The sequence below is a fragment of the Pelodiscus sinensis genome, chromosome 22, assembly GCF_049634645.1.
Source record: "Pelodiscus sinensis isolate JC-2024 chromosome 22, ASM4963464v1, whole genome shotgun sequence".
Classification (NCBI taxonomy): Eukaryota; Metazoa; Chordata; order Testudines; family Trionychidae; genus Pelodiscus; species Pelodiscus sinensis.
In genome coordinates this window covers 4,497,510-4,524,866 of record NC_134732.1, presented here as the reverse complement: position 1 = coordinate 4,524,866, position 27,357 = coordinate 4,497,510, and the positions used below count along the sequence as shown (strand labels likewise).

The 27,357-nt window shown below is 57.5% G+C and overlaps 1 protein-coding gene across 1 annotated transcript in view; it reads left to right on the top strand.

Annotated features, from left to right (window-relative positions):
• NIBAN2 (niban apoptosis regulator 2) overlaps window positions 1–27,030 on the top strand; it is an 85,358-nt gene extending 58,328 nt beyond the window's left edge. The window contains exons 6-14 of the mRNA XM_075905812.1: window positions 10,259–10,374; window positions 13,008–13,112; window positions 15,498–15,660; window positions 17,219–17,406; window positions 18,892–19,047; window positions 20,254–20,370; window positions 20,999–21,106; window positions 22,011–22,122; window positions 23,081–27,030. Of these exons, the coding sequence (XP_075761927.1) occupies window positions 10,259–10,374; window positions 13,008–13,112; window positions 15,498–15,660; window positions 17,219–17,406; window positions 18,892–19,047; window positions 20,254–20,370; window positions 20,999–21,106; window positions 22,011–22,122; window positions 23,081–23,961 (1,946 nt within the window). The 3' untranslated portion in view covers window positions 23,962–27,030. The remainder of the gene's footprint in view (window positions 1–10,258; window positions 10,375–13,007; window positions 13,113–15,497; window positions 15,661–17,218; window positions 17,407–18,891; window positions 19,048–20,253; window positions 20,371–20,998; window positions 21,107–22,010; window positions 22,123–23,080) is intronic.
• The last annotated feature ends 327 nt before the right edge of the window (window positions 27,031–27,357 follow it).

Here is a 27,357-nt window from a genome sequence, read left to right as displayed (position 1 = left end):
TCTTTGTGTCTCTGCTCTTTCCATGTCAAACGGGCAGGGGAGACTTGCTTGGAAACCCAGCCCCGTAGGCGCGGCCTAGCAGAAAGGCCTTGTGCTAAGCCTACTGGCATGGCTGCCTATGAGGAGCCTCAGGGCTGACGCTAAAGCTGTTGCCATCTGGCTCTAATTACGGTGAACGTGTTACAAAGTGTTTTCAGTACTCAACAGTGTGAGAACCAGCTAGGATAGTGCTTGCTAAAGGCAAGTCGCTTGCTGTGGTTTTACTATTTTCTACCCCAAAGGGGTGACTAAATGACCCAAGCCAGTCGTAAAACGGCCACATTCCTGTCATTCACCACTCCCCCCCCCCCCCCCTCCCAAGCTGTCTCGGTGCCCCGGCACAGTGTGGTGGCCCTTAGTCTTGGGGGGGGGGAGCTGGGGTGACTGGCGGCCGCTGGGAGGACTGGAAAGGCAAGCGGAGAATCGTTGCTACTTTTGTCACTGAATTAGCTGCTTTGGTAGCCGCTTATGTGCCTGTCACGAGCCTCGAAGTGTTTTATAGCCCTGCCATTTAGTCCCACCCTGGGATTCACGTCATGGCATCCCTGCAGCGCAGGCGTCTCATTGGTACCCACCAGCGCTGCGGGCCAGGGAGCAAAGCGCGCTGTGCTTCTCTCAGCTAGTGTGAGGCGGCCATCTTGGGAGGCAGAACATAATCCTGCTTGGCTATAGATCGGTTACCCCTGAACGTTTCAGGGTCGGGGCTGGGAGAGGGGCCAGAAGGGAGACCGAGATAAGGGGGCTGCAGCTGGGAGTGGGTCTGGGATTGCAGCCACGTGCGCAGCCGTGGCCAGCCCACAGAAGGGGCTGGGAGTCGGGGCCGGGTGGGAACAGAGCTGGAAGCAGAGTGGGGCTATGTGGTGCCCTGGTAGGGGCTGGCCAAGGCCCCACTGCACCCCCCAAAAATTTGCTACGCTCCCCACTGTGGGGGGACCTCTGCTATAGATAGCCCAGCCCCTTCCTTGTAAGCCTTGCTCAATCCTTAATGACCCCTGGTGCTCAGGACCCATTTCTTGCCTCTCACACAAGTAGCCACCTCTAACAGCACCACGCCCTCTAGCCGCACGGTAGTTCTTATCAAGCCCTCTAGAGCAGTGTTTCTTAAACTTTTTAAGACCAAGGAATACCAAACAACTTTTTTTTTTTGAGGGAAACCAAGGACTTTTTTGTTGGGGGGGGGGGGGGGAAATGGGTCGGGGAAAGTTGAGCCCCCCCCCCAAAAAAGTCGCATGCCCCTTAAGGGTGGCCATTTTGAACTCTATTGTAGTCCATGGCACACCTCCAACTGCCTTGCAGCATACCAGTGTGCCGCAGAACACAGTTTAAGAAACACTGGTCTAGAGAGCCATCAGCAAGCCAGGTGCTGTGCCTGTTTTATTCTGCAAAGGATTTTATACTGTGCCCATCACAGGAGTATCTGCAGTGCAGCAAGTTATATGACTGTGTGCGTGTGTGTGCGTGTGTGTGTGTGTGTGTGTGTGTGTCTACTCCACACGGGGGGGAGGGTGAGAGTGAGAGAAATACACCTGTTGTAACATGTTCACATTAGAGAACACCAGGCCAGAGACACGAGCCTGGTGCTGCACCTTATTTCTCTGCCCCAAAGAGCTTCCAGTTGAAACTTCAGGAGTGCTCCCATATGTTTCTCACGCTTGCCTGCCTCTTCGTAGGCCTGACTCCCACGTGGCTGCAAATAGCACCCTTGTGTCGGGAGCGAGGTTCACACCCGCCCCCAGGAGTCCTGAAATTCCCCAGACGTGCTGTTGAGATGCTAAATGTTTGATTTTCCTCGGCGACGGCGTGCCTAGCTATTTCCATCAACAGAAACCTCTTCTCTCCTGGGCAGGCGGGGGAGTCACACACAGGATTCAGCCATTTGTTCCACTTCCAGAAGATGGTAGGAGGCGAGGCATAACTGATAAGGAACTGGCCGGGGAGCCAGGTGAACTGGGCTGTGTTCCCAGCTCTGCCAATGCCTTGCTGTGTAATTCTGGGCAAGTTACTTCCCTTGCCTGTGGCTTTTCCTCCCTTCCATCCATTATTATTTAGACTCTGCGCTCAGGTGAGGCCTGTCTCTGGGGGGGCTCTAGGCACTACCATCATGCACCTAATGAAAGGACTTTGCCCACCCAGGTCTCACAGCAAATGGGTGCTGGAGCTGGGATTCAGTCTCCCCAATTCCCCCAGGTCTGTGCTCAGTCCCTCATGCACTTGCTCCTGGTCACACGTGAGAGCTTCGGTCGGTCAGTCTGTCTGCCAGGCTTCCCCTCCAGCCTGTCTCAGCAACTCGCTCAGCTGAACAAACAGGCCCCTTTCCCTTTAAGATGCTGTGGGTTGGATTTCAGCCCTGTTAATCCTCCCTGGTGTCTCGGTGTACTGGCCTGTGATAAATGCCGGGAATAGAGGGGCTCAGAGCGGCTCCTCCTCCTCCCGCCACTTGACTCAGCAGAAATTAGCTGCTGCTTCAAAAATTTCCATCCCAGCTCCCCCCTTCATGCTCCGCCAGGTCCCTGCCAGGCAGAGCTTAGTTCCCTCGCAGGTTGGAGTGGAGAGCTGGCAGGGGCCCAGCTCCCCCCTTTCCTTGTGGGGCCAGGCTGGATTTGGCTGTGCAGGAGGGCTCCTTAAGCAGCCCTGCAGGGCAGAGGCCATCAGGCACCCCCCACCCTGGATGTCCTTCCCCACCCAGCACTGTTCGTGCCCTGCCCCACAGACAAAGGCCCTCTGTTCCCTAGCTTCACTCTGTGCCCTAAGCCAAGGGGAAGTGAAAGAGGAGCAAGCTGGCCAGGCAGGTGCGTTGCTGTCTGCTGTCAAGACTCACTGTCATGCTCGGACAGCTTGTTACCAGCGTCCTGTGCCAGACCCACAGGGAAGAATTTCCAGCCCTGGTGGATACGTGGTGGTGGTGGTGGCCAGGGTGGTGGCCACGGCGGGCGGTAGGCAGTGTTCCCCTCAGTCCGGTCAGCCTGGCCTACTTCAGAGATGAGGGGTTCGGGGTCCCTCTCTGCTTGGGAGATCCCCAACGAATAGAGCTAGTCAGCTTGCCTTCTGGGCAACGAGCTGTTGGAGCTGCAGACTTTGGATCCAGGATTGCATGTCGAGGCCCACTCTGAATTAGCCTGCATTTGTAGGCCTGTCAGCCTGGTGTTCCTCATGCACACGCATCCAGAGAAGAGCAACAAGAATGATGAAAGGTCTAGAGAACATGACCTATGAGGGAAGGCTGAAGGAATTGGGTTTGTTTAGTTTAGAAAAGAGAAGACTGAGGAGGGACATGAGAGCCATTTTCAGGTTCTAAAAGGGTGTCATAAGGAGGAGGGAGAAAACTTGTTCATCTTGGCCTCTGAGGACAGAACAAGAAGCAATGGGCTTAAACTGCAGCAAGGGAGGTTTAGGTTGGACATTAAGAACTTTTTCCTAAACTGTCAGGGTGGTCAAACACTGGAATAAATTGCCCAGGGAGGTTGTAGAATCCCCATCTGTGGAGATATTTAAGAGCAGGTTAGATAAATGTCTATCAGGGATGGTCTAGACAGTATTTGGTCCTGCCATGAGGGCAGGGGACTGGATTTGATGACCTCTCGAGGTCCCTTCCAGTCCTAGTTTTCTCTGATTCTACCTTACTTAGCTTTTTACCACTTTCCCTTCATTGCTTGCCAGCCAAACGCTAAAGCACAACTGGAGAGAGACCAAGCCCTCTAATTAGCAGCCACTAACAAAAGAGGAACCGTTCCCCATTAGTAATAGAGGGGATATTTTTCTTCCACCTTCGTGTGGGCAGTCTTAATGAGAGAAACAAAACTGCCCCTCTGCTGCGAAGCAGCCAGCAGTAAACGTGGCTGGAGAGCGAGGAGGCGCTGCTGACAAACTTGTCAATAGAATTGATTTATTTTTTTTAATGGCGCCTCTTTCAGCCCCCTGCAGGTTTGTCCAGACTGGACTGTCCAGCAGGGAAGGGTCTGTTCTGAGGGACCTTCTTTAAAAGTGAGGTTTTGGCCACGAAAGCTTATGCTCAAATCAATCTGTTGGTCTTCAAGGTGCCACATGATACCGCATAGTCTCTTATTCTGATGCTTTTGAAATGAAAAATAAAATCCAACTTTCTCATTCCAAATGGCTTTGTGGTCAGAATGGGAAGCTAATTTACAGCCAAACAAAAATTATGAGCTTGTGAAAGGATCAAAACCGGTATTTTTTTCTTTTTAAAAAGAAGTTCTCTAAGAGAAACCTGATTAACCCCAACTGAGCTTCTTTGGATTTTTTTTATATGCAAGTTTGAGAGACTGACTTTTATCCCGATCCGTGGCAAGGAAACTTTCAAAGTATAAGCTTTTTTGGGGGGGAGGGGGAGAACTACCCAGCTCTGCTCCTCTGTACTCCTTGCCAGACTTGTCTCTGGCAGGAGGGTTACCTGCAGACTTTGGGCTGGAAGAAGGGGTCTCTCTTACTCCACATTTACTTACCTGCAGTTTGCCCCAGGACCTGCACTTGAAAGGGTCCCAGAGCAAGTGGCCTTGCCGCTTGGGTGCTGGGCCACCCAGGTTTGGCCACGTGCTCACTCTCCTCTGTTGTGATGAAGAGCCTCTGGGCCAAATGAGTGTGGCCTTTGGGGGAGGGGCCAAACCTGCACGGCACTAGATCGCCCTGCACCAGGTTGCAAAGCGTGGAGTAGGCCCCTGGGGCTAGCCTTGCAGGACAGGAGCCACCAATGCAGGGTGAGTACGGGGCAGGCTTGCTTTGCAACTCCTCCTTCCCCCCAGTGTCTCTTCAGTAAGGGAGTGGCTCCATTTGAGTCCCCTCCTCCCCCAACCCCAAAGGCCTTTGTGTGGCCGTGGCCGTGGCTGTGGCCGTGACCCTGGCAGGAGCTATGCAATGGAAGGGAATCACCTTTTACCCAGCATTCCTGGGGGTAAATTCTACCCGGATGGCAGCGGCTGCTGAAAACTTCTGTTTGCAGTTTACGAACAGATGCTGCACACGCTTCCTCCGCCTCAGCCGGCTTTCTGCAGCACGGCGTCCCTGGCTGGAGTGTCGCGTGCGCTCTGCTGTGCAGTGACTGGCCACACTCCATGGAGGAAGCAGGCCGCCTGGCCTCCGTTGCTGCTAATCGAGGGGGTGCTGTGAACCCAAGTCCCCGTGCCTGAACCCGCTGTGGAGCTGTTTATGCTGAATGCAGTCCCGGGTGTCCTCAGCTCTGCATTGACCTGTCCCCTCAGAACAAACGGGCTTTGGAACGTGGTGACGGCGCGTCGGGGTTCCCCCGACTCCTGCACCCCTGTAATGGCATGAACAGACTCCGCCAGCCAGCAGAATAGAGGGAGTTTATTGCTTCTCCAGGATGCTGCACAGCACAGATGTAATCTGGTTACAGGGCAGGCCTAGGATGCATCCGCCCCCCCCTTGAGATGGGGGAGACTGGGCCCCTAAATCCCAGCCCCTTGCTTAGGCTGCTTCCTCTATGATACCAGACAGGAACTGCCCAACTTCCAGCCCTGCCCCCCAGCCAGGGCTGTACTCCACCTTCCTCCCTTTGTTCCTCTCCCTGGGAGGTAACCAGTCGAACAGGTTACCTCCCTGTCCCATCAGCTACTCTGCTGGGCCGTGGTATAGACAGCAGCCAGTGGGGGTCACCTACAGCCCAAACCTAGCAACCAGCAAGGTACCAACACTACATCACACGTGGCACTTTAAACTCTCTGGCACGTATTTCAACTTGCCACGTCCATCCTGGTGACCAATAAAACCAAAGAGTCCAGGACGTGGGTGACTTTCTGAAGGAGGGAGGCTAGGAATCCCTGGGGAGGGCCTGCTCTGCAAACGATGTGATGAGCAATGGGCTTAAATTGCAGCAAGGGCGGTTTAGGTTGGACATAAGGAAAAACTTCCTACCTTCCAGGGTGGTTAAACACTGGAATAAATTGCCTAGGGAGGGTGTGGAATCTCCATCACTGGAGATATTGAAGAGCAGGCTGAACAGACATCTATCAGGGATGATCTAGATGGTGCTTGGTCCTGCCATGAGGGCAGGGGACTGGACTTGATGACCTCTCGGGGTTCCTTCCAGGTCTAGTGTTCTATGATTATAATGGTCCCGTCTGGCCTTAAATCTTTTAGGCACATTTCAGTCTGGTTATCTTGAAATTCCCTCTATTAAAAAATGGCATTGTGGTTTTCCATGTTTGTACTGTCCATATGCCAGCTAAATGCTCAGCACACGGGGAAAAATACCTGGGGATTTTCCCCCTCCCTCCCCTTAACTGCCAGCTGCTTATAAACTTCCTGGGGTGTGAATATACAGCTAGGTTCTCCCCGGATTACAGATCGCAACAGAGTTTTGCAGTAGCTGCTTAGTTAGCAATTTTGGTGTTGATGCATGAGTCACGCTAGCATCCGGCTCACCGTTCTAGGCACTGCAGGGCTAACAGGAATGCCAAGTAAATAAACTGGTTTTTGCAGGTAGATATGACAGCTGAGGAGCGAGTATTTACGTAGGGACTTTTTGCATGTGCATCACTTTAAATTAAATATGAATTTTGGAAACGACAGAGACCAGTGGAGTCCAATTTCAAAGATTTTTTTTTTTTTTAAGGATTGTTTTGCTACTAAATTAATATAAAACTGGCCCCTTTGTGTTCTTCTGTTTGCAAAAAGTGTTGCTTCAGAACACTTGTAAGGAATTAGCTTTTGTTTGGGCCGAACTGTGTCAGAGGATCTTGTTTATTTCTTTCTAAATAATAACTTGGGGCCATGGGCGGGGTAGAGCCTATGAACTGCGGCTGTGCCTGGCAGCAAGGTCTAGGGATTTACCCAAAGAGGAATAATCTTGCCCATAGCATTCCTGGGTTGCTTGCAATAAGAGCATCACCCAGCTATTGCAATGATGGTCTGGCTCTACGAAATAATAAATCTCAGCTCTTGTAGAGTTCTCCGTCAGTGGATCCCCAAGTACTTTACAAAGGGAGGGGATCAATATCAGTTTCCCCATTTTACAGATGGGGAAACGGAGACATGGAGGGGCATGGCCTTGCCAAAGTGACCCAGTAAGTGTCTGAGCCAGGAACAGAATCCAATCCGATGCTCTAGCCCTAGGAAGGCTGCTTCCCAAATCTGGATCAAAACCTAATGGGGTTCCCATTCCGCCTTAGCAATGCTAGTGGCATCCCAGCCGTCAGAAGAGCTGAAAGGGGTGTGGTATGTAAAGCAGTAGCAGGTTGGAAGCTGTCGTAGGTTGTTTCTGTTGCAACCTGGATCTGTGGCTATCACAGCAAGGCTGACTTACAGTTCCTGCTCTGGCAGATCTTTAGAAACCACGTAGGATAATAATTTGAATTTGTCATGGTATCTGTCGCCACATCCGTTGGGCCATTGAGATCCACCCAAGTGCTTGAACATCTTTTAGCTGACTTGTCTCCGCTGCTGGCCATACATGGGGTCAGAATAGAATCCCCCTAGGACAGATTGTCAGAGATCCTCGGGGAGCTTGGCTCTTGCCTGGGTCACCTGGTGGTTGGAACGCGAGGAAATAGAACGTGAAGCCTTTAAATCAGTATTTATGGACTCCAGCAACGTAGCCAGAGATTCTGAGCTAACACAGTCGGGGCGGGAGGCGGGGGGAAGGTTCTGTGGCTTGCAGTGTGCAGGAGTCAAACTAGGCAATCCTGCTGGTAAATCTGAGTCATGCCCTGTCTTGGCAGGGCGAGCGTCCCCTTCTGCCTGTATGCTCCTTGGGGGAGAGGTGACATCAGCTCAGCCAGGATTCACCCCCACAGTGGCAAAGCTCCCACCGACCTCTGCCAGGCCTGGGTTCTAGTCTCTGCGAAAACTGCCAGGAACACCCTGGTGCTCCCTTCGAATGTTACATAGTCCTCAGCTGCTATCACGCTGGGTCTGCTTCTTGGGCCAGGTCCTGGCCTCCGCTGTAGCAAGCTGGTGCTGTTGCGTGTCTTGTCAGGTGTCGGTTATTGATCTGCCGTATGAGAGAGAGACACACACACCAAGAATACACCTGACACTGTTGTTTCACCCTCTTCTCCATTTCCCTAGCAGCAGCTGCAGGTGCCCTTGATCCCTCTGCTGCAGCGTGACTGCCCGAGTTGCATGCTCGGGTATCTGTAACATGCTCACCATGCCGGGGGCCGAGCGGGAAGGGGCTGCTTTTTGGGGTTTCACGCAGGCTGAGCCGGCCTGCAGCACTTGGAGGCTGAGCTCTGCCTGGCAGGGGATTACAGCGAGCCAGACTTTGGGCCGAGGCCCCGTCCCATCCTGCGTGCTTCCGACTGCTGGCCAAGGCAGCCAGAAGGGACGCACGTGCCCAGTCTAATGCATCAGGCATCCGGCTGTTCTGTCACCTGGAGGGGAGCTCTTCCCCCCACCACCCCGTTTCCCTTTGCCCAGCATGTGCCTTCCAGGCTGCAGAGCCCAGTGCAGACCGGCTGGAGGCAGGGGAGGGTTAATGGGACCCCCGTGCTAGGCATGGAGCGATTGGCAACCAGCCAGCATGTGCCCGCAGCCCCCTCTCTTCTCTCACATTCCACAGCTCCCGGGCTGGAGCATCATTAAAGAGCTGGGGAAAGGTTATTGCCTCCGCCTCCCTCCTCCTCTTGTGTATCTGGGTGTTGTGATGGGATATGCAAACCCGTTCCCAGCACGCTGCCCCCAGCGTGGTACCTCTCGCCCTCGTTAACCCCTGCTGCTCCCCGGCCCATCCCTGCCTGAACAGCCACCTGCGGGTGGGGCAGCTGGCTTCCAGGGAGGGGGAGGCCGTGCAAAAGATGGATAGTTCATCCCTTCCCCCCGCCCTATCAGCTAGTCCTCTTCCCTTCCTGCGATCTGGGCTGCTGTGAATCATGGAGCTGAAATCTCAGTGGGAGGGGAGCAGGCTGCCATGCTGGTCCGTCTCCACCTCTCCAGGCAGGGCTTGGCTGGGAGCCCGTGTGGCCCATGACTCACCTGCTGCTCATACTATTTTTTTAAGTCATTCTCCTTTCCCTCCCTGCCTCCCCACCATTGGTAATTTCCGTCAGCCCTCGCTTCCTGTGGCTGGCGCGTCCCAGTGCTCCGGGTGCCTGCCTAACCCTGAGCCTCCGGTTAGCTCCGCTGGGGCGGCCCAAGTCTCAACGGGGTGGGGTGGGGGGTTACTTGGAGCCAATAGAAAATCTTTCTGCAGATGTCTGGGCACCTTCTTTCTCCCCTCCTCCTCCTCCTGTGTAATGTCTGTAGGGGTGCTGCATCCTGCCTGAGTTCTTGCCCTATAGAGGGGCTATTCAACTCTGGAAGTCTGGGGGCCACAATGCTACACACAGCCCCTGCTGAGGGCTGCAACTTAAGTGTGGTTGCATAGACATGCAAATAGCTTCTTTCACACTGACAGGCATGAATACAAAGCAGTTCCCACAATGCCCCAGTGCTCCCAGCACCTCCACCCTGGGGGCTAGAAATACAGCCAGCCAGCCCATCCGCTTGCGCCTCCATGCTCACCTCGCCGTTGTGGAGTGTGTTCCCAGTGGAGGCCATGTTCCAAGGATCCCACCTGTGTTGAGTCCCACATAAATGCAACCCTCACCACAGGCCATGGACCCCATGCGTTGAGTAGCCCTGCCCTATAGCTAGTCTCTTGCCACTAGGAGGCAGTGCGGGGACCTATACTCCAGTCCCTGCCTGCAGCAGCAGGAGTCGCTCTAGACCCCTTGCCTGGATCCGGCCCCCGAGGCTCAGGTGTCCCTTCCCCCCCCTCCCCCCCGCCAGCATTGGGGAGCACGTGCTGGCACTCCAGCCCTCCTCCCCCCCCCCCATACACACACGCTGCCTACCACAGGGCTGGAGCACACACAATCTACTGGCCTGGGCCCCCCTAGGCTCTGGTGTGTGAGGGAAACGTGGGGAGTGTCTTTCTGCTTCTGAGTTAGGGGCCACCGTCTCTTCTCAGTGAGGGATTTGGGGTTTTTTTTGGGCTTCTCCCTTGTGTGCAGCCCCCAGCTGATTTTTCTTTGGATCAGTGTTTCCCGACTCAGAAAGGGCCCCACCCCGTCAGATTGTGGCGGGGAGCATCCCATGGCGGCAGTGCTCGTCGGTGTGAGTCACGGCAGGGGAAGGGAATGTGGAACTAACGTGAAGGACAAAAACGTCACCGAGGCTGTGAGCTCATCGCAGGGAATCTGTGGTTCCTCTTTGCTGGCTCCCCCCCGCCGCAGTGTAACTAACCCCCCTCTCTCTCCCCCCTCAGGCATCCCAGAGGACTCCACAGTGGAGGCTCCGGCCTTTACGGATGCCATCCGCATGTACCGGCAGTCGAAGGAGCAGTACGGCACCTGGGACATGCTCTGTGGCAACGAGGTGCAGGTGAGGGTGAGAGGCGTGTGCCCCCCTGAGCTGCAAGGCCCCCAGCCGGACTGGGGATGGTTCGGAGCCTCCGAACCTGCCTGCTTATGGCTGCGTTGAGACTACCCGCGATTGGGGCCAGCTGTGCGGTGGATTAGATGCTCCAGAGCCATGGGACTTGATTGCCGTGCGGGGCTTGTCCCATTTGATGCCCCCCACCAGGGATCAATCTGGGGGGGGCCAAACCCATTGTCCCTTTGCCCTGTCAGCTGGTGGGGCGGGGGGAGACGCATAGCACATGCATGTTGCCTGTGGGTCACTGCTGGATGGGTGCTATGCTAGCGTCCACTGTTGGCCCTTCCTCCCCCTTGCCTGGTCCCCCCTCTTTCTGGGTGCCTGTGGTACCCACTGGTATCACGTCCAGTGGCTGCCATGGGCACCAAGGTCTGGTTAGCTTGTATCTGCACTGCACTCTCTCCCCCTTCTAGCTCCAGCCTGGTGTGGCTTGCCCCTTTGTATAGACACCCTTCCCAGCCTTTCCACCAACGGGGCTGCCTTTTGGGGTGCTAGGGACCCTCCAAGAGAGGACACGTCTGTAGGAAGATTGGTGCGAGCTGCCTTTTTAAAAGCGACCTCCCACCCTTCCCTAGAAATAGCAATGCTTTGCGTGGGAAGAAGCCCAAGCTGTTATCCCAGTGGGGGAGCTCGCCGTGTATGCCCTCCCCCGAGAAGCTCTGCTGATGCCTCAGACTCGGGGTGAAGTCCTGGGGCTGGCTGGCATGGAGGGCAAACCCGGGGGAAGGAAAGGTGGCATGCATGCAGGCAGGGATTGGAACCCCAAATACTCCTGCAGCCCTCCCCTCTCTCTCCCTCTCGACACGCCTTGGCGTCGCCCCTCCCAGCACACTGGCGCCGATTGAGAAAGAGGAAGGTGCCATGCTCCCCTCCCAGGGCGTTCCACCAGGAGCCGAGCTGCTCCCACCCCGCAGGAATTCCAGCCACGGCTGGTTACGGCTCTGGGACCTTGCTGGGCCTCTGCAAATACCACAGTTCCCACTGTGGTAGGGAAATCTCCCCCCCCCGCTCCCTACGGTCTGGTGGAATCCCCTGGTGATGACGGGGGGGCTGGAATCCTCTGTGGGGCAGGAGGGGGCAGGGCTGGAATCTGCTGGGAGATGGGGGGGTGCACTGGAACCCAGTGGGGGAGTGAGAGGGGAAGCAGCACTAGCTGTCTGCAACGCTGTAGCTCAGATGTCAAGGATGTGGCTTTCCCGACTCGCGTGGTCGTTTGAATACGATCCCTTTGGCAGGTTGAAGGCGGCCATTGGGCGGAGGGCCAAAGTCCCGCACGTGAACCGTTCTGAGGCCTCCGCTGGGACTAGAAGGGCGTAGGAGGGGGCACGTTGACTCCTGGGTTTAGGAACCCAGCCGAGCAGAAGGTGGCACGAGGGCAGGAGGCTGAATGTGGAGGAAAGGGGCAGAGAGGCATCAAAGCAAATCTCCCGGAAGTGGCGGGGATGGAGGGACCTCAGCCAAGCCGGGACTCTCACTGGTTCTGTGGGTGCCTACCCCCGAGTGCAGTGGGGCGCCGACCCTCTGGGAGGTAACGCCATGGAAACGAGGAGGAGGCGCAAAGGGAACCACGTCCGCTGGGGCCTGCTCAGGAGACCGGCCGCCTCTCGGGGCTGGTGGCGCAGTCCTAGCGAGGCAGCGGCGCGCCGTCTCGGCGCTAAGCTCGCACTGCCGCAGCACGGCATGGCCCTCCGGGGCCGCGGGAGATCTTTGTGAGGGATGAGGAAGCGGCTCCGTTTACAGAACCCGTCCCTCCTGCTCCGTCAGGACAGATGGCCCAGCTGCCGCGAAGGCCTCAGAAAGAGATTGGAGGTGCCAAGGTCCTCAGAGCGGCAGCGCTTCAGAACGGCCAGAGGGAGGCCGCTAGCATGTGGCTCGTGCCAGGAGCCCTCATGAGGGGCCTTGGTCTAGACCAGGGCTACTCAACTTTGGAAGCCCCAGGGGGCCACAGTGATACTCACAGCACGTGCTGAGGGCCGCAACTTAAGTGTGGTTGCATAGACATGCAAATATATGCAAATAGCTTATTGCACACAGACGGACATGGATAAAAAGCACTTCCCACAATGCTCTGGCACTCCTGGCACCTCCTCCCTGGGGGCTAGAAACGCCGACGCCCTGTACCCGCCTGTTCCAGCCAGCCCGTCCGCTTGCGCCTTTCAGCGTTCACCCCTCCTGGGAGACCCCTCGCTGTTGTGGAGCATGTTCCCAGTGGAGGCCGTGTTCAGAGGATCCCGCCTGTGGGCGGCGTGTTGAGCCACGCACCGCATGGTGGGTCAGAAACGGGTGGTGGGCCACATGGAGCCCACGGGCCACGTCTTGAGTAGCGCTGCTCTAGGTGGAAGTACCACAGCCTTGGAGCAAGGCGATGGAGATACCGGGGAGGGTGTCCCCGCAGCCTGTGGTGGGGCTGAGGAAGGAGATTCCTGGGGGGGGATGAAATGGCGCTTCAGAAGAAGGGGCAGCCTGTGAGGAAGAGGAGGGCGGGGAGGAGGGGAGAGCGGAGCGCCCAAGCGATGGAAGGACAGCTCGCCGCCGTGTGAGCTCTAGTCACTAACAGCTTCCTCCCTCCGCTCCTCCAGGTCTTGAGCAATCTGGTGATGGAGGAGCTGGTCCCAGAACTGAAAAACACGATTGGCCCCAAGCTGAAGGGCAAGGCCCAGGAGAGGCAGAGGCTGTGGATCCAGGTTGGTTTGGGGGGAGCGGTGGAAAGAGGTTCCCGAGTGCAGCAGCACGAGGCTGGTGCAGTGGTGGAGCCTGCACTGGCTGAACGCTCCTGTAGGGACGGCAAGGAATCCTGTGGCCCCTTAGAGAGGAGCAAATGTATTTGGGCGAGAGCTTATTCGCCCGTCTCTGCGGTGCCACAAGAGCCCTCTTGTTGCTGGAACAGAGAACAGGTTACCCCTCTGTTCCTGTATGGATGACTCCACCAAGAAATCGGCGCTGGCTGCAGGGAAATCCAGGACTGGATTGTGACAGCTTTCGGAATGGGTCCCTTTGCCTTGGGTGTGGCAACTTGACTCTGTTTCCTGCTGGCTTGTGTGAGTCAGTCACCTCCCCAGTTCATCCCCTTCTCCCCGAGGGCGCAGGGAAACAAGCTGGCTGTACTCTTGGCTGCTGGTTTTATCCAGCTCCCTCTCAGAGGTATAAACAGCCTATTTCTCAACCTCCCACTTACCTTCTGTTGCTTGCGTGCGCGTCCATAACAGGCGGATTCTGTGGTCCTGGCCATGCCTCCCGGGGAGGGAAGTACACCCTAGCAAACACCGACCCGCAGCTCAGCCAGCAGTGTGGCTTGTCCCGGCTATATTTAGCAAACCCTTTTTAGACCAACGCAGGCTAAATCTGGCCCGAACGGATGGTTTTATAAAAGCAAGCTTGTTGTGAAACCTTTCAGACCAATAGAAATGTTTCCATGAGGCACTCTACAGAATTCCACTTGAAACCTCCTTTAAAACAAACAAACTGTTCCCCTTCGCCTCACCGCCCTGGACGCTCCAGCCCTGTGCTGGTGCAGGCGAGAAGGGAAGCAAAACCGACTGGGAACCAGTCTGCAGATTCCCAACACAAATCCTGCTGATCATATTGGGTTCTTGTTTAATTGTAATTATCCAAGGTGGGGAAGGGCTTGTACTGCTCCCTTGAAAGCTCAGGAGGATGAGGAAGGCCCTCGGGAGGAAGGGTGGCCTGGCGTGTTAAGGCATTGGTGTGGGACACGAGATCTGAGTTCAAATCCTACCTCTGCCCCCCAAGCCCTTTGTGTAAACTTTGACCCAAGTGACTTGTCCAAGTTTGAAGTGACTGATTTTGGGGTGCACAGCGTGACGCTGTAGAAGGGGCCTGACTTCCAGGAAGAGCGGCGTATTTCCTTCTGCTGGAGGTACTCGTCCTGCTCTAACACAGACGAGGCCTCAGTCCTGTGCCCACTTTTGGGAGCCACGCTTCAGGAACACTGCTGACAAGTTGGGGAGCCCAGAGGAGGGCAACGGAAATGATCCGGGGCTTTGAAAACCTGACCTGTGTGGAAAGATTAGCAACAAACCTGGGCATGTCTGGTTTTCAGACCTTCAGCTATGTGAAGGGCTGCTCTAAGGAGAACAAGGATCAATTGTTCTCTGTGGCCACAGACAGTAAGACGAGACGCAATGGGCTTAATCTGTAGCAAGGGAGATTTTAGAGAACTTTCTCCCCGTAAGGATGGGAACAGGCTTCCAAGGTAGGTTGTGGAATCCCTGTCATTGGAGGTTTTTAAGAACAGGCTGGATAAACACACCCATCAGGGACACACTTAGTTTATCTTGTCATGCTTCAGTGTCGGGGCTTGAACTTGCTGAGCCCAACAGTTCTATGACTCTATGATCCCCATGAGCAGAGGGGCTAAGCAGTAGCCTGACAAAATTCCAGGCAGAAGACTCCTCCGAACCCCACAATTAATAACTTGTCTGTACGGTAACACTGTGCAGTCAAAAGATGAATTAATGAAGCACCCCATGGGATGTGAACCTCCGAGCACTAAGATCTGCTAGCAGGGATGCCTGGGGACCCCTGCCATCTGAATGCAATGGTGCCCAGCAGGTGTCTGCCTGGATTCCAGTGCAGGAGCAGAGTCAAGATAAACGAGCGCAAACATACAGTAGAAAATTAAAAACAATATTCAAAGAAAGATGGATGGGAGAGGAGGAGTGAACTGACCTCAGCGTGGACCGGAGTCCATTGTTCTTGCTGGTGTAAGGAACCAGTGAATGAGGAGATGTACTGACCAGCCAGTGTGCTAGAACAAGATGTGATGGGCAGCTCTCAGATAGCCAGGTCTTTCCTTATGGCTCTGATGGCATCTGCAGATACAGTTGCCATGTAAGTTGCAGAAAGCTTAGTGTCAGACGCCCCTGCCTATCCCTGGTTGGGGAGCACTGAGTCCCGTGAGGGTGCAAAGGCAGGGATGCAGGTAGCCGTGCAGAGCAAGGCCCGGCAGTGTCCCAGGCTCCGCGAGGTCAGATGGCCGTGCAGCCTTAGAAGTCCCGTGGGATCCAGATGCTGAAGATGCTGTTCCTCTTCCCTCCCCCCGCCCCCAGATCTCTGATGCTGTCTACAGGCTCATCTCTGACCAGATAAAGGCGCACTACGACGCCATGGTGACCAAATGTGAGCTGGAGCGTCCCAGGATGGAGAGCACCATCCGCACAGACATGGACCAGATCATCACGTCAAAGGAACACTTGGCAAGCAAGATCCGAGGTAAGACATGGGCTCCCATTTTGGGTGTGTCTGTGGGCAAAAAAAATCCCACCTGCAGCACAGACTCCAGATATGCAGACTTGGGCTCGTGCTCCGGCACTAACGAGCTGGGTGAGGTTCAGGCTCCGGGTACGATGCCTAAGGAGGGGTGGGGGTTTCCGAGCCGTAGCCCAAATGGCTACAACCGGCAGTTGTTGGGTTGGTCAAAAATCCTGACGTTAAAAACTTCAGTGTGCTCCTAGGGCTGGGAGTGGGAAACCTCACCCGGGTGCGAAGAGGCAAATGCTGGAGCCGTTCTCTAGTTCCCATCGCTCCAGGGTGAGCATCCATCCCTTCTGGCTTTGATTGGGCTCTGAGGAATCGCCCCTCCCTTAGCGATATTGAAATGCATTAAAACCGATAAGTTCTGTTTTAAACGTGAAATTGAGGCTTATGCTAATTGCAGTGTGTATTTCAGACCAATAGGAACGTACCTGGGGGCGGGGAGGGGAGGAGGAAATGGTGTTTCTCTAAAACTTCCCTTGAAATAAAGTGGTGTCCCTTGTTTTTCATGTGCTTTTCCCTTATTTCCCTGCATCAGAGGTGGTCCGCATACATAGCTCCTTATTTCCTGAAGGACCCCACGTACAGGCTGAACCTCTCTAGTCCGGCACACTCTGGTCCAGCAACATCCATGGGCCGGCATGATTTTAGTCATCCGGATGGCCGCTTATCATGAGTGCGGCCAAGTTTCCCATGGTCCCAAAAAGTTTGTTCACAGCCACCAGTCCTGGCTCAGTGTTCTGTGCTGTTGTTTAGCGCTAATTTACCCCTCGATGTCTAACAACCCAGGACGCAGTGCAAGTGCTGGTGATTCTGCTCCCGCGGTTCAGCAAATTCTCTGGTTTGGCCCCGGTCAGGTTCCGAGGCTGCCGGACGAGAGAGGTTCGACCTTTTTAACAAACGAAAGGCGCTGCGCTGCAGGTGGAACGTGACTTCTGCTAAGGGCCAGCGGTGCTGGACAGGGAGCGAAACATGCCATGGCAGTGCAGAGACAGGGCTGCTGGCAATGGACTAGAGCTGTTCAGGCTAGAATTGGAGCAGGGTTTTGAGACAAGCTCTTGTGTTTGTAGAAGCCCTGTGGTACCAGGAGCTCAGACAAAAGCCAGGAACGGGGTCCGTGCTGACACTCGAGTGCTGAATTGCCAGGAGCACTCTCTGCACCTCCACGCATCTTTCCTAGAATTCTGCCCTTCGAGGCCTGCCCGGTGCCGCAGGCAGAGGGGCTGTGGTTGCAGGCTGATTGGCCGTAGGATGGGAAAGGACCTTGTGGGTCTTCAAGCCTGCCGCAGCAGGGGCTAGACAACTCTGTCGTCCCATGTAAAAGTGGATCCAGCTCCTCCGCTAGCTTTCGGGTCTCTACCTGGAGGGGGTGGAACAGAGAAATTCCTGCCCTTCTAGGGTGTCCGTCTAGGAGCCTCAGCCCCATGCTAGGCTGCCAGGCGCTCCAAAGCGCAGCGGCAGAGGAGGGCGGAGCGGCAGCCATCCCATGCTCATCATCTGTCTCTTCCTCCTCCAGCCTTTGTGCTCCCCAAAGCGGAGATCTGTGTCCGAAACCACGTGCAGCCCTACATCCCGTCCATCCTGGAGGCGCTGATGACTCCCACGAGCCAGGGCTTTGCCGAGGTCCGGGAAGTGTTCTTCAAGGAGGTCACCGACATGAACATGAACGTCATCAACGAGAGCGGGATGGAGAGCCTGGGAGAGGTGAGGCCCCTGAAAGACCTTGCTGGGTTGCTGTTCTGGCCTGGCCATAGGCCCAGGGGAAGGGGTGATGCAGCTGTTCAGATTGCCGCCGTGGGCAGAGGGCAACGTGCTGCATGAATGGGCCGCTTGACACGTGGCTTCTCCACCCCTGCCTGAATTTGAGAGGAGCATCCGCCTTGGGGGGGGCACCGCTTCCTACCCCCGTTGTCCTGAGTAAGGCTGGAGTCGAATGATGAGAATAAACCCATGACCGCGCCCTGAGCCTGCTCCCGACTGAGCTGGCAGTCTGGGCTCTCCTCTAAGCCAGAGACCGTAGGAGGCCGAGGGCTTCCTGGGGCAGCACCAATCCCGGTCCCATTAGATCCATAAATCCCATTGAATACTGTGTACAGATGTGGTCTCCTCACCTCAAAAAAGATATTTTGGCCTTGGAAAGGGTTCAGAAAAGGGCAACTAAAATGATTAGGGGTTTGGAACGGGTCCCATATGAGAGAGGTTAAAGAGACTGGGACTTTTCAGTTTAGAAAAGAGGAGACTGAGGGGGGATATGATAGAGGTCTATAAAATCATGAGTGGTGTGGAGAGGGCGGATAAAGAAAAGTTATTTATTAGTTCCCTAAATAGAAGAACTAGAGGACACCAAATGAAATTAATGGGTAGCAGGTTTAAAACTAATAAAAGAAAGTTCTTCACACAGCGTGTTGTCAACCTGGGAACTCCTTGCCAGAGGAGGCGGTGAAGGCTAGGACTATAATAGAATTTAAAGAGAAGCTAGATAACTTCATGGAGGTTAGGTCCATAAAAGGCTATTAGCCAGGGGATAAAATGGTGTCCTTGGCCTCTGTTTGTCAGAGGCTGGAGAGGGATGGCAGGAGACAAATCGCTTGATCATTGTCTTCGGTCCACCCTCTCTGGGGCACCTGGTGCTGGCCACTGTCGGCAGACAGGCTACTGGGCTAGATGGACCTTTGGTCCGACCCAGTACGGCCGTTCTTATGTTCTTCTTATGTATTGCTGGTCTAGCAGAAGCTGGACCAATTCACTGCAGGTGGGAACTGGATTCCCAGCTCTCTTCCCGAGCCCTGGGCAGCTAGTAGCCTAACAAAATCCAGGGCGTGCGGTTTCACCTGCACATGGAACCATGGGGTCTCCCTCTATCCAGCTGGGTCCTTCTGTGTGCGTCCGAGCAGCCCCAGACGGTCACACGACTGCCTGCCGCGCCGCGCTAACAGTGGAGACCTTGGGTTTGATTCTGTGACCTGTAGCAGGTGGCTCTTCCGTCACCGGGCTCCCCGATGTGTGTGCAGCTGGCGGGGACCCAGGGACGCGTGGAAAGGCTCTTTGTGAGCCGGATTAAATGGGCGCAGTTGAGGAAGGATGCTGACTTCTGGACGCGTGGGGTCTGCTCTGATGCCAGGCCGCGGCCGGCCTGGCGACTCTCGCGGTGCAGCCGGTGAATTGCGTCCGTGTCTCCTTGCTCTTCAGCACATGGAGAAGCTCTCCCAGCTGGCCTTCCACCCCGTCAAGATGCAGTCCTGCTACGAGAAGATGGACCAGCTGAAACTGGAAGGGCTTCAGCAGCGATTTGACGTCTCCAGCGCCTCCGTGTTCAAGCAGAGGGCCCAGATCCTCATGAGAGAGGTGGGTGTTAGTAGTCGCCACGCAGGCGGTGAGTAGCCTTCGTGCTTGCGATCCAGCGGGGAGCCGTCTGACCCCGGCCACCAGGGCTGTCCGGACAGGTTTTAGGCTGTTCCCTGGGCCTAGGAATTCAGGCACTCTTTGAAACTCTCTCTGTGCCCTGCCTTGGCCGTGGCCGGTCAGCAGTCGTGCTGCAGGGGCGCCCCCTACTGGCGCGTGCTCTTGTGCATAGGGCTGGCTGGGCGTCTGGCTGCACCCAGCCCCGGGAGCCGTCCCCTGAAAGAGCTGCCTTGTTAAATGAACAGCTTCACTGGTGTGGAGACAAGCGTATTTCAGGGACTTTGCCATATTCAGAGGAGAAAAACAAAGCCCTAGTGGCAGACCCGGCCCTGGGCAACCCCTGGTTTTGCTCCCCGGCGCCGCACTGCCCGTGGCCCGGCACGCGCGAGCTCCCGCTGTCCCCTCTGCTCTGTGTAAGCTTGACCCTGCGTGCTGTGACTGTGCATTGGGAACGCCTGTGTGTGCGCGGGGACGGGGAGACCTCGTACACCTCCGACGCTTTTGCGCTGGTGCCAGGATGGGTGGCCAGGCCTGGGCTGCACCGATCCAATGCGCTTCTTCGCCCTTCCACAGCAGTGGTCTGCTCTGTGGAGGAAGCATGCCTCGGGGAGCTGTGGAGGAGCCTCTGGGCCGGTGTCATGTTGCACTGGGGTTTCTGGCACCCGCGGAGAACCGGGAGACGTTCGGTAACTGGAATACGTCCCCCTCCATCGCTTCCATCCCATACAACCTGGCCCAGCTGACTTGGGAGAGCCCCCAATGGAGAGAGGAGGGGCCGCTATGGACTGGTATCCTCTGGCAGGTCCAGGGAGTGGGGAGGAGTTTGTGGTCTCCCATGCACCACTGCAGCTCTGTATTCGGGGGACGTGCTGCTAGTGCCCTCTAGCGGTGGGAAAGCAAACACCTTTGTGCAGGCAAAGTTGGTGCACTCCGAATCGGGACGGGGTGCAGCGCCCGGGTGGGATGGCCTAGCTGACGGGGGGGGCTGCCGTCCATCCTGGTGCGAGTTCAGTAGAGGGGATACCCCTGTGGCCCGTCTCCATGTGGCGGCGTGCTGCTGGGCCTGCCTTTTGCGGGGTGTCCAGCCTGAGGTGCCCTGGTCTCTTGGCCTCCTCTTGGGACACCCCCCGGTGACGTTCCTTGTTGCAGCAAATGGACGACGCCGTTCACACCTTCGGGACGCTGCTGCACCAGGAGCTGGGGAAGATGCTGGGCAAGGAGGAGCTGTGCAAGTCCATCCAGCGGATCCTCGAGCGGGTGCTCAAGGTGAGGTCGCAGGCGGAGCAGCTGGGTGCTCCGGCAGGGTCCGCGGGACGAGGCGCAGCCTTTCAACGTGCCCAGGCTGCACCATCAGGCCTTGGGGCGCTAGTCAGGCGGGAAACCTCGGCCGCAAAGGGAGCCCGGGCATGCTCTGTGCCTGCGTGGGGCAGCAAAGGGCGGGGTTGGCTGCACGGTGTAGAACGGCGCTTGGCTTTTGGGGCCTTCGGTGGGCCGAGTGGTGCATCAGGAGGCATCCCCGGAGTTCCCAGAGCGGGGGGAGGTGGGGGACCCCGCTGTGGGAGGCGTAACCTAGCAACCAACCATCCTGTCTGGAAAGAGCTCGCCGTCCAATCAGCAGGCTGGACGGGGGCACAAGTTGGTCACCGCACAGGCCCCACAGCCAATCCGAATCTCTCTGGCGACCAATCCCCTGAACACCCCCCCCCCCCCAATGCCTCCCAAGCCCCGGCGAGGGGCTGGTGTTGGGTGCAGGAAGCAGGCCTGCCAGCCCTCCTGGGGAGGAGCCTTGAATCAAGCGGCAGGAGAGGGCCTCTGTGGTCTCGTCTCCAGCGAGGCGCCGAATGTCCGTTAACCTGCCTCCTCTCCCCCTCCCCCGCTCGCCCCTTGCCCGCAGAAATACGACTACGACAGCAGCACCGTGCGGAAGAAGTTCTTCAGGGAAGCCCTGCTGCAGATCACCGTCCCCTTCCTGCTGAAGAAGCTGGCCCCGACCTGCAAAGGGGTAAGAGCGGAGCCAGCCGGCCAGCCAGCGTGGAGGGGGGGCACCTCCCACGATCCCTGCGGAGTCCCGCTCTGTGCTGGTCAGGGGTGGCAGCGACTAGTCGACCACTAGGCTTACCGGGTGGTCGAGTCGCTGCTTGACTAGTCGCTCCACCCCACCGTTTGGGGCCTCTGTATCCGAAGCATCCAGGGGGGAGCAGGAGCCGCTGCTGGAGAGAGCCGGCTTAAAAGCCAGTTCCCCCTAGCACTGTCTCTGTGGGGCGCGGGAGGCAGAGGCACAGTGGGGGGAACGGCGTGAGCTGGGACCAAAGCAGTCCCCACTCGCACGGGTCCAGACTGCCGCGCCTCTCCCTTTGAAATGTGCGAGAACCGTGGGGAGCGCCCCCCTTATCGACTCATGGATGGAAATTCCATCAACTACTCGATTCGCTCGCTAAGCGAAATGGAACTTCCCTAGTGCTGGTGTCCCCATGAACGAGGTGCCGCCCCTGCTGCCCACGACCCCCAAGTACGGGTCCCGTCCCACTTGGCCCTGGGGGGCCCTTGACGCCGCTCTGGCGGTGTCCGGGAGCCTGGAGGGGAGAGTCAGCTCAATAGATGTGGTGTGACGTGGCCTCGGGGCTCCTGAAACACGGGCCCGGCGTGTGTACAAAGGCTTAATGGGTGACTCTGTGATGTCCTGATTGTGACATTCCTGCCCCCTTCGGGAGGGCGTTGAATCTAAACTCGGTGTGTAACTCCCCTGGCCCAGGACTGGCGGGATCCCTGGCCGTGGTGCCCCTGCCTTTGTGGGACCGGGGACACTCTGCCTCTCCAAGGCACGTCGTGGCTGGGAGTCCCCAGGGCAGGCGGGCCGCCGTGGGTTCTCTGCCGGTGGCGTGAGAGCTGCCCCCTTCTTTTGGCAGGAGCTCCCGAAGTTCCAGGAACTGATCTTCGAGGACTTCGACAGCTTCATCCTGGTGGAGAACACGTACGAGGAGGTGGTGCTGCAGTCGGTCATGAAGGACATCATGCAGGGTGAGAGGCTGCCTGCCGTGGGGGGCCGGGGGCATGTCCCCTACACCGTTCCGGGGAGGGACCTATGCCACCCTGGCTGAGCCACCCGGCGGCCAGCTTGGCCAGTCCTGGGCCTGTGGCGGCTGCAATGTCTGGGCAGCGTGTTGCCCCTGCTCCAGGCCCAGGGGCTGCGGCGGTGGGGGAGATGCATGTGCACCCTCGCCTAAACCCCTCCCTCCAGGTGACTCTGCTCTGTAGCCCTGCGGCCTGCTCTGACTCAGCCACGTGTGGAAGTTGGGCCCAAATCTCCCCCCCCCCCTTCTTCCGTCCCTAGGATCTGGGCCTTTCCCCTCTGTCCTGACAGCCCGGCCTCTCCCCCTGCCCTGTGCCATTTGCTGTCATGGCTGCATAAAGCCCAGCTCCCAGCCTCCCCATCAGCTGAGCCCATCGTCTGCTCCCTCGCTCTGATTCATCGCCCCCCCACTCCCTTGACTCCCTCCACCCATCCCCGCTTCTCCACCGCCTCGAAGTCCGGCTTCTTGGCCTCCCGGGGACGCCCCTTCGCGCTTCCGCATTCCCGTTGTGCTCAGGCGGCATCACGCGCCCCTCCCCTCCGTCTGCTGTGCCCGCTCGGTCCATCTGTCCGCCGCACACCTCGCTGTGCGCCCTGCCAGGCTGTCCCTCCTCCTCGGGCCTCCCTGCCAGGACAGAAGTAGGAACTTAGCCCATCAAAGGTGGCCCGGCTAAGGCGTGGACAGAGACGCTTCATCTGCAGGGTGGGCAGAGAATGGTACCCAGGTACAGATTGGCCTTAATGTTCTCTCCGTCCGGTGCGCTGCGTGTGCCGTGCTCTGAGCCCTCAGCAGGCTGAGCACAGCACAGAGATGGGCCAGCCGCGCGTTCGAAGGAGGCCTGCGGTGCTGCTGACGTGTACCTAGAGCTTTGTCCTGCCCTGACCTCCCTGTCTTTGCCGTTCCAGCTGTGAAGGAGGCAGCGGTGCAACGGAAGCACAACCTGTACCGGGACAGCATGGTCATGCACAACAGCGACCCCAACCTGCACCTGCTGGGCGAGGGCACGCCCATCGACTGGGGGGAGGAGTTCGGCAGCCAGCCCGACTCCGACCCGGCCACCGAGAAGCGCCGCCGAGCCAAGCAGGTGGTGTCAGTCATCCACGATGATGAGGGGGCCCTGCCCTACGAGGCCGGCGCGGGGGTGCTGATGCACCAAGTCTCTCAGGAAGAGCCTGACTCAGAGGAGCCGGAGACCTGCCTTGCCCTGGCTGCACCAGGCTCCCCTGATGACGTGCAGGAGATACGGGGCATGCTGGTGCAGGAGGTGCGTGTGGAGACCCGGGTCCTGGCAGGAGAGGAGGCAAAGGAACAGCTGACAAATGGTACGATAGTCCAGCTGAGCGCCGGTTCGGAGGTGTGCGGGGCGGAGGAGGCTGCCCCGTCAGCTGAGGAAGGCCCTGCTCCCTTGGAACACTCCGCCCGGCCTGACGCTGGCTCCCTGTACCCAGTGAACCCTGAGGTGGAGGAGCAGGAAGCCAAGCCAGCTGTGCTCGCCTCTCCGGCCGTGCCGCCTGCCCTGGCAGCTGCCCCGGGGCTTGCTGAGGAGGGAGCTGAAGTGAACCGCCACGAGCCCAACGACAAGGAGACTGGGGAAGAGGTGACCAGCCAGGGCCAGGCAGAGAAGGGGGAGCCTGCTCAGCTGGCCCCAGAGAGCGGTGCGGGGGCCCCAGAGAGCGGTGCGGGGGCCCCAGAGAACAGCCAGGGGACCACAGAGAGCGGCGTGGGGGCCCCAGAGAGCAGCAAGGGGACCACAGAGAGCAGTGAGGGGCTGCAGACTCAGTTCTAGGTCAGCCCCCGGTCAGGATCCCTGCCGGCTGTGTACACTGTGGGCCGAAGCTGGACTGGAGTCAGTGACACCATGGGGGTGGGGGCGTCTCGGCTGGGCCGGTTGCTGGTAACTGTTACATTCCCGGGTCTGCTTCGGACCCCAGCATTCCAGGGAAAGGGGGGGAGCTAATCTCCTAAACACCAGAGCTACAGGGAGGGGAGCTTTATGCTGGCCAGAACTAAGATGCCACGCTGGGCCACACTATTGCCCCTCCTCTCAGTATAGGCCACGCCCCCTACTTTGCTCTGTCGTTGTTTTCCCGTCATTGAAGAGGCACCTGACCACGTTACTCGACTCACAAGGGGGTGACGGTGCGAACGCCTCCCAGGACAGCTACCCAGGAAGTGCCAGCAGGCGCCTGAGGCCCGGGAGAGGTGGTTACGTGGGCAGCCCCGTGGCTCTTCCAACAGTCCAGCCTTTCCCTTCGTCGGGTGCTTCTCATTCCAACCAAAGAGGCCACGCTGCTGTCTCAAACGTGGCGGCTGCAGTCCGAGGCCACCTCTTCCTCACCAGCCTGCTCCAGGACCCTGGCTGAGAGGGAATGGGTGCTCCCCCTGTGTCCCTTTGAATGCTGACCACCGCCCCCTGGAAACGCGCACCCTTCCCCCCGGCCACGTGGCCAATGGGTGCTATGTGTTGGCGACCACGCACTGTCCAAGCCAGCGCTGTGACTTTCCTTGTCACTCACTCTGGCAGAGGGAGGGTTAAATGAGTCGCGACCCATCTTGAACTGGAATCCATCTGTTCTAAGTGGCCCCCCAAGAAGGAGCATCCGCGTGGGAGGATGGGGCTGCTGCTTGCCTAGTTCTGGCCACGTTAGAGCATCGCTGGGAAATAAGTAGACAAGCCGGTGTGGCTAATACAGAGCGGCATCTTAACTCTCTTGCTCCTGCCCTTCCTTGCGTGCCCTGCTCTGACTGCAGGTTCCACTGGTGGCTCCGAAGCTTGTCGACCGGTAGGGCAGGTCGAGGGACGGAAGGAGCCACAAATACCTCTCAGCTCTCACCACCTCCTCCATGTCCCGTCTGCCCCGTTACCCAAGCAGGTGAATGTAATGCTCGAGGCCTTTTTGTGCAGCTGTTGAGACGGCGCCGAAGTTTTAGAACCAGCTGTTTGTTTTCCTTTCCTCCCCTTGCTGCTGGGGTGTGGTTCCTCCAGTGCTCCAAGGAGTAGCGCCCCCACCCCTCGCCAGCCCCCTACAGCCAGAAACCACCTGGAGTTGTTCACAGCTGCTGATTCCCACACGACTGTTGCTCGCCTGTCTCCCGCCCTCTTGGAGGGGGATGCAGGGCGAGAGTGGGAACTCGAAGGTCGGCGCAGGGGAGGGGGGTTTCGGATGGAAAGGAGAGGAAGTTGGCTGCTGTAGGGAGAGAGCTGAAGGTCTTGGCGGAGGCCAGAACTCTTGAGGTGTGTTCAGAGGAGGGATCGGTGAGGGCAGGTCCTGGCCGAAGGCCCAGTGGAAGCTCCTGTTGCGCTGGAGGGGAGAGGGTGCTGCGGAGTCTGAGGCTCTGGCTTGTGGCATTTCCCTTCCAGCTCTCGATGTCTTTCGGGTTCTTGTTTTCATTGCACGTGCTTTGTCTGAGGAGCTCCGGGATAGGGGCGGCTTGGGGCGAGCTGGGCTGCTGCAAACCTCCTAGTATTAGTGAGAGAAACAAGTGGGGAAAAGGTCTTGGCAATCCTCCGGGGGGGATTTCATTGCAGGATGACTGGGCTGGCCTTGGATTCTTTGCCTGCCCCATAGCGGGGGAGGGGTGGCCCGGGGAGGAGAGACAGCTGAGGATGGAAGGGATATATCTGGCCTGCAAGTCTTTCCTCCCTTCCCCCGCCTACCCCAGCCAGGACACGGGGGGGTCCCACTGGGTCCCTTGTGATGTCTCCCCACCCCCAATCCAGCTCCCCAGAAAAGCTCGGCTGAGATTACCCGCCCTTCCCAGTTCTGCGTGCTGGGACTCCATCTCCCCGGCTCCTGTGTAAGACTGAGCTACCCCAGGGTGCCAGCGAAATCCACCCGGCCCCCTGGAGGGATTCGACCTTCCATGGCCACGGGATCTCGGTACGGTGCCCTACGCCATGTGGACTTGGCTCTCGTTGCATTTCCAAGGGTTACCTTCCCCTGGAGACACCTGGTAGGTTGGGGGGGGGGGCGGGGAGGAGACTCACTGAGCTTTGGGGGGTTGGGCAAACGAGTTCAACCTTGGGCTGAAGTAACCGTAGAGCCAAAGCGTGGCTGTGGAACGCCAGCGCCCCCACGAGTGTCCTGTGGCCCTTGTCCACGCACCACGTGGGAAGCAGAGGGGCACCAAGGCGAGCCTGGCAAGAGGGGGCCACCAGGATCCAGCTCTGGCCAGGCTCCTACATCTTCAGCCGGCATGGGCAAGTGACTCCTCGCAAGGGCACAGCCCGACTGCTGCTCTCTGTGCTGCCCGTCTCAGGAAGGCCGGGAAGAGCAGACGTGCGCGCTGGCCAAAGGCAGGGGCTGGGTTTCTCCAGCTCTCTCTCAGGCATCTCTGGTGCATCCCAGCAATCAAAGTACAATTGCATGGAGTCCGCCCCCAGCCAGGAGCTCAGCTGAACCCCAGCTGTTGGTAGATAGCCCAGTATGCAAGGGAACTACTGTGCCTCGCGTGGATGATCTGTCTCTCAGACTTCCACTGCTGCTAAGGGGTCGTGTCACTAGCTGGGAAGGAGTCTCCGCAGACACACAAGCTGCGTGAGGCAATGGAGTGTTTAAAACCTGCTCTGCAGTCGAAACAATGGGTGTAAAGTCCCCCGAATGGGCTGCTTAGCCCTCCAGTGCAGAATCTGGAGCAAGAGCCCAGCCTGCCCACCCTATCCTCTGCAACAGATACATTCCAACTTCCACGTGTATCCTAGACGCCCTTGTTTCTCGTTTTAAGTGGGTGGGAGCTGCCAGTGTGCCTTGCCTTGGGAAGCCAAACGTGCCTCTTCCAATATATTTTATTGAGAATGTTCTACAAATGTTTAAAATACGCTTCTACTGATAAATAAAATCCAGCTTTATTTAAAGCGAGCCGTGCTCATTTCTGAATGGTTCACTCCGGCTGCCCCAAGGAAAGGGAGACATTCCACATGGAGGGGTTTTTTTTTTTTTTTTTTTTTGGTGGGGGGAGGGTTGGACCTGGAATGTCGGGGACGAGCTACAAAGTTCCTCTAAGTTCCGAAGGAGGGCGTTGATTTGATGTCAAGTCTGGGGCTGGTCATGCTGTTGGTCTGTGCGTACACACGGGTGCATCCAAAAGCAGACTGGGGCAGGGTGGGGGGGTGCAGTGCAGCAGAGATGGTTGCAGCTGCAGAGAATTTGGGCTCGGGTGTGCTGGGGTAGGGGCGATCACC